General features: G+C 28.8%; 2 protein-coding genes across 2 annotated transcripts in view; one reads left to right on the top strand and one right to left on the bottom strand.

Moving 5' to 3' along the window:
• cux2a (cut-like homeobox 2a) overlaps nt 1-3,989 on the bottom strand; it is a 30,761-nt gene extending 26,772 nt beyond the window's left edge. Inside the window, exon 1 of the mRNA XM_079814715.1 lies at nt 3,924-3,989. The gene's annotated coding sequence lies outside the window, so the exon portion shown is untranslated. The remainder of the gene's footprint in view (nt 1-3,923) is intronic.
• The window catches only part of LOC307124782 (uncharacterized protein), a gene marked incomplete at both ends in the record, with an annotated part of 11,642 nt that extends 7,147 nt beyond the window's left edge, over nt 1-4,495 (top strand). The window contains one exon of the mRNA XM_079814230.1: nt 4,453-4,495. Within this exon, the coding sequence (XP_079670356.1) occupies nt 4,453-4,495 (43 nt within the window). The remainder of the gene's footprint in view (nt 1-4,452) is intronic.
• Between the last annotated feature and the right edge of the window lie 3,005 nt (nt 4,496-7,500).

Here is a 7,500-nt window from a genome sequence, read left to right as displayed (position 1 = left end):
TATGTTTACTTTGATATTTATTCACACTTGGTATATTTAAATTGATATTTATTCACATTTGGTATATTTACATTGATATTTATTCACATGTGGTATATTTACATTGATATTTATTCACATTTGGTATATTTACATTGATATTTATTCACATTTGGTATATTTACATTTATATTTATTCACATTTGGTATATTTACATTGATATTTATTCACATGTGGTATATTTACATTGATATTTATTCACATTTGGTATATTTACATTGATATTTATTCACATTTGGTATATTTACATTGATATTTATTCACACTTGGTATATTTACATTCATATTTATTGACATGTGGTATATTTACATTGATATTTATTCACACTTGGTATATTTACATTAATATTTATTGACATTTGGTATATTTACATTGATATTTATTCACACGTGGTATATTTACATTGATATTTATTCACACGTGGTATATTTACATTGATATTTATTCACACGTGGTATATTTACATTGATATTTATTCACACGTGGTATATTTACATTGATATTTATTCACATTTGGTATATTTACATTGATATTTATTCACACGTGGTATATTTACATTGATATTTATTCACATTTGGTATATTTTCATTGATATTCATTCGCATTTGGTATATTTACATTGATATTTATTCACATTTGGTATATTTACATTGATATTTATTCGCATTTGGTATATTTACATTGATATTTATTCACATTTGGTATATTTACATTGATATTTATTCACATTTGGTATATTTACATTGATATTTATTCACACTTGGTATATTTACATTCATATTTATTGACATGTGGTATATTTACATTGATATTTATTCACACTTGGTATATTTACATTAATATTTATTGACATTTGGTATATTTACATTGATATTTATTCACACGTGGTATATTTACATTGATATTTATTCACACGTGGTATATTTACATTGATATTTATTCACACGTGGTATATTTACATTGATATTTATTCACACGTGGTATATTTACATTGATATTTATTCACATTTGGTATATTTACATTGATATTTATTCACACGTGGTATATTTACATTGATATTTATTCACATTTGGTATATTTTCATTGATATTCATTCGCATTTGGTATATTTACATTGATATTTATTCACATTTGGTATATTTACATTGATATTTATTCGCATTTGGTATATTTACATTGATATTTATTCACATTTGGTGTGTTTACATTGATATTTATTCACACGTGGTATATTTTCATTGGTATTTATTCACATTTGGTATATTTTCATTGATATTTATTCACATTTGGTATATTTACATTGATATTTATTCGCATTTGGTATATTTACATTGATATTTATTCGCATTTGGTATATTTACATTGATATTCATTCGCATTTGGTATATTTACATTGATATTTATTCGCATTTGGTATATTTACATTGATATTTATTCGCATTTGGTATATTTACATTGATATTTATTCGCATTTGGTATATTTACATTGATATTTATTCACACGTGGTATATTTACATTGATATTTATTCACACGTGGTATATTTACATTGATATTTATTCACACGTGGTATATTTACATTGATATTTATTCACACGTGGTATATTTACATTGATATTTATTCACACGTGGTATATTTACATTGATATTTATTCACACTTGGCATATTTACATTGATATTTATTCACACGTGGTATATTTACATTGATATTTATTCACATTTGGTATATTTTCATTGATATTCATTCGCATTTGGTATATTTACATTGATATTTATTCACATTTGGTATATTTACATTGATATTTATTCACACGTGGTATATTTTCATTGGTATTTATTCACATTTGGTATATTTTCATTGATATTTATTCACATTTGGTATATTTTCATTGATATTCATTCGCATTTGGTATATTTACATTGATATTTATTCGCATTTGGTATATTTACATTGATATTTATTCGCATTTGGTATATTTACATTGATATTTATTCACACGTGGTATATTTACATTGATATTTATTCACACGTGGTATATTTACATTGATATTTATTCACACGTGGTATATTTACATTGATATTTATTCACACGTGGTATATTTACATTGATATTTATTCACATTTGGCATATTTACATTGATATTTATTCACATTTGGTATATTTACATTGATATTTATTCACACGTGGTATATTTACATTGATATTTATTCACACGTGGTATATTTACATTGATATTTATTCACACGTGGTATATTTACATTGATATTTATTCACACGTGGTATATTTACATTGATATTTATTCACATTTGGCATATTTACATTGATATTTATTCACATTTGGTATATTTTCATTGATATTCATTCGCATTTGGTATATTTACATTGATATTTATTCACATTTGGTATATTTACATTGATATTTATTCGCATTTGGTATATTTACATTGATATTTATTCACATTTGGTGTGTTTACATTGATATTTATTCACACGTGGTATATTTTCATTGGTATTTATTCACATTTGGTATATTTTCATTGATATTTATTCACATTTGGTATATTTTCATTGATATTCATTCGCATTTGGTATATTTACATTGATATTTATTCGCATTTGGTATATTTACATTGATATTTATTCGCATTTGGTATATTTACATTGATATTTATTCACATTTGGTATATTTACATTGATATTTATTCGCATTTGGTATATTTACATTGATATTTATTCACATTTGGTGTGTTTACATTGATATTTATTCACATGTGGTATATTTTCATTGGTATTTATTCACATTTGGTATATTTTCATTGATATTCATTCGCATTTGGTATATTTATATTGATATTTATTCACATTTGGTATATTTTCATTGATATTCATTCGCATTTGGTATATTTATATTGATATTTATTCACATTTGGTATATTTTCATTGATATTCATTCGCATTTGGTATATTTACATTGATATTTATTCACACGTGGTATATTTACATTGATATTTATTCACACGTGGTATATTTACATTGATATTTATTCACACGTGGTATATTTACATTGATATTTATTCACACGTGGTATATTTACATTGATATTTATTCACACGTGGTATATTTACATTGATATTTATTCACACGTGGTATATTTACATTGATATTTACTCACACGTGGTATATTTACATTAATATTTATTCACATTTGGTATATTTACATTGATATTTATTCACACGTGGTATATTTACATTGATATTTATTCACACATGGTATATTTACATTGATATTTACTCACACGTGGTATATTTACATTGATATTTATTAACATTTGGTATATTTACATTTTAGTAAATGTATATTTAGTAATATATCTTGTATATTTACATTCATATTTAGTCATTTCATGTATATTTAGTAATTTAGTCTTTAAAATATGTAAATATGCCTTTGACAATGACCGCAGTCGTAAGTCTTAAGACATTAGTTATGAGACTAACATACTTATCCAAATGTTTATGATCAAATATTTATAGTCATGGATATTGAAAACAACGAGGTCAGTGTGATCAGATTCTGACTGACCTTTGACCTGTATATAAATATAACACCTCCCTGAATTGACAAATTGAATCATAAACAAACCAATAAATATTAAAAGACTAATCAGTAAAAGTGTGTGATTGATCATGTGACTCTTTGTTCAAATCTAATCATAACCAAACAATATTTGTACTTAAAAAACTGCCACAGAAACTGCACAGGACACACACACACACACACACACACACACACACACACACACACTTGAGAAAGAAAAGCCCATGTGATTTGTCAAAGCAAACCTTGAACCTGAATAGAATCTGAATCTGCACATACCGTGTGTGTTTGAGTGGAGCTCCTCTTGATCTCAGTGTGTGTGAGTGACTGAGGTCTGATCTGTGTGTGTGTGTGTGTGTGTGTGTGTGTGGGTCGAGACAGAAGACGAGGGGCGGGGCAAACACAGCCAGAGACCAATGACCAATGACCACACTCATCCAGCCAATCAATACCTGCAAACAAAGAGCTCAATCAATTCATCAATAGATCTATAGGCAGCAGCAGGAGGGGGCGGAGCCTGGATCAATCAATCAATCAATCTGCACTCAGCACATGTGCCCAGTTTCTGCTTTTTCATTACATTTTTTGCAGAGTGATTCGTTTATAAAAGTGCAAATATTCCATGTAGTCCCACCATTGATTTAAGCACATCTTATTATGTCAACAAACATTTTAATCTCACGCTTTCTGCCATATACAGATCCTTCACTGAGTTAGCATGTGAGGATTCTAGCATATTCATATCTCTGTTTTTATTACGTTGGCTTGAAAAAGAAATGCTAATAAACGTATGTGTATTTCCTCCTAGAGCTTTAAAGCTAGAACTGCCAGACTCAGACTCAGACCTTTAGACGGATCCCACTAACGTTTTCCTAACAATAACCATCAAAAACAGTTAAAACAAGCTAATTCATGCTAACAATGCATTAAAAAAGCTAATTCATGCTACAATGTGTTAAATCAAGCTAATTCATGCTAACAATGTGTTAAATAATGTTAACAATGTGTTAAAACAAGCTAATTCATGCTAACAATGTGTTAAAAAAGCTAATTCATGCTACAATGTGTTAAATCAAGCTAATTCATGCTAACAATGCATTAAAAAAGCTAATTCATGCTACAATGTGTTAAATCAAGCTAATTCATGCTAACAATGTGTTAAATAATGTTAACAATGTGTTAAAACAAGCTAATTCATGCTAACAATGTGTTAAAACAAGCTAATTCATGCTAACAATGTGTGAAAACAAGCTAATTCATGCTAACAATGTGTTATAAAAGCTAATTCATGTTAAAAATTTGTTAAAAAAGCGAATTAATGCTAACAATTTGTTAAATCAATCTAATTAATGCTAACAATGTGTTAAATCAAGCTAATTCATGCTAACAATGTGTTAAATAATGTTAACAATGTGTTAAAACAAGCTAATTCATGCTAACAATGTGTGAAAACAAGCTAATTAATGCTAACAATGTGTGAAAACAAGCTAATTTATGCTAACAATGTGTTAAAACAAGTAATTCATGTTAACAATGTGTGAAAACAAGCTAATTTATGTTAACAATGTGTTAAAACAAGTAATTCATGTTAACAATGTGTGAAAACAAGCTAATTCATGCTAACAATGTGTGAAAACAAGCTAATTCATGTTAACAATGTGTTAAAACAAGCTAATTCATGCTAACAATGTGTGAAAACAAGCTAATTTATGCTAACAATGTGTTAAAACAAGTAATTCATGTTAACAATGTGTTAAAACAAGGTAATTCATGCTAACAACGTGTTAAATCATACTAACAATGTGTTACAACAAGATAATTCATGATAAGAATGTGTTAAAACAAGGTAATTCAAGCTAATTCATGCTAACAATGTGTTAAATAATGCTAACAATGTGTTAAAACAAGCTAATTCATGCTAACAATGTGTTAAAACAAGCTAATTTGTGTTAACAATGTGTTAAAACAAGCTAATTCATGCTAACAATGTGTTAATTAATGCTAACAATGTGTTAAAACAAGCTAATTCATGCTAACAATGTGTTAAAACAAGCTAATTTGTGTTAACAATGTGTTGAATCATGCTAACAATGTGTTAAACCAAGCTAATTCATGCTAACAATGTGTGAAAACAAGGTAATTTATGCTAACAATGTGTTAAAACAAGTAATTCATGTTAACAATGTGTTAAAACAAGGTAATTCATGCTAACAACGTATTAAATCATACTAACAATGTGTTACAACAAGATAATTCATGCTAAGAATGTGTTAAAACAAGGTAATTCAAGCTAATTCATGCTAACAATGTGTTAAATAATGCAATGTGTTAAAACAAGCTAATTCATGCTAACAATGTGTTAAAACAAGCTAATTTGTGTTAACAATGTGTTGAATCATACTAACGATGTGTTAAATCAAGCTAATTCATGCTAAGAATGTGTTAAAACAAGCTAATTCATGTTAACAATGTGTTGAATCATACTAACGATGTGTTAAATCAAGCTAATTCATACTAACAATGTGTTAAAACACGCTGATTCATGCTAACATTGTGTTAAATAATGCTAACAATGTGTTAAAACAAGCTAATTCATGCTAACAATGTGTGAAAACAAGCTAATCCATGCTAACAATGTGTTAAAACAAGGCAATTCATGCTAACAATGTGTTAAATCATACTAACAATATGTTAAAACATTATTCATTATAGCATTATGGTAATTTGTGCTAGCAACATGTTAAACCATGCTAACAAATTGTTAAGCAATGTTAGCAATGTGCTAAAACTTGTTAACAATATACTAATTCATGATAGTAATGTTTAAAACATGCTAATTCATGTTAGCTATGTGCTAATTAATGATAGCAACATGCTAATTTAATAATAACAATGTGTTAAAATGTTAGCAAAGTGCTAATTCATGTTAGCAATATGCAAAAACAAGTTAATTAATGCTAACAATGTGTTAAAAATGTTCATTTATGTTAACATTGTGCTAAAAAATGCCAACAATGTGTTATATCATGCTAACAATTTGCTAAAAAATATCAGCAATGTGCTAATTAATGCTAACAATTCGCTAAAACAAGTTAATCCATGCTTACAATGTGCTAACTTATGCTAGCAACACGTTAATCAAAAAAAGAAGATATTTTAATGAAGAGAGTACATGACTGGACCTTTCATGTCATGGTCATAATTCACTTCTCAAGTGTGTTTTATGATCAACATTCAGATGAACTCAGATCCCCGTTTGCAGGGTCACAGATGACATATTGATCGGGCGATTGGTTTTATTGATCCTGTTGATTGATTTGAAGCTCAGAACCCAATATTGATTTTGCTCAGCTCAGCCGGAGGAATATGAATAAAGAGCCGGCGTGTGTATCGACTGTATCTGAGAGACACAATCACATTCACATGAAACATAATCACACACGAAGAACACAACACTCCACTGTTACTATAACCATCAGCCCCTCTGGTGTGTGTGTGTGTTCTCTGCAGATGAGTGTGTGTGTGTTGTCTCCGGATGAGTGTGTGTGTGTGTTGTCTCCGGATGAGTGTGTCTCCGGATGAGTGTGTGTGTGTGTGTGTGTGTGTGTTGTCTCTGGATGAGTGTGTCTCCGGATGAGTGTGTGTGTGTGTGTGTGTGTGTGATGGGTAGGTTTAGGGGCAGGGCAATGTGTGTGTGTGTGTGTGTGTGTGTGTGTGTGTGTGATGGGTAGGTTTAGGGGCAGGGGCAGTGTGTGTGTGTGTGTGTGTGTGTGTGTGTGTGTGTGTGTGTGTGTGTGTGTGATGGGTAGGTTTAGGGGCAGGGGCAGTGTGTGTGTGTGTGTGTGTGTGTGTGTGT

Source organism: Gobio gobio (genome assembly GCF_949357685.1).
Source record: "Gobio gobio genome assembly, chromosome: 4".
NCBI lineage: Eukaryota > Metazoa > Chordata > Actinopteri > Cypriniformes > Gobionidae > Gobio > Gobio gobio.
This window is presented reverse-complemented; position numbering and strand designations above follow the sequence as displayed.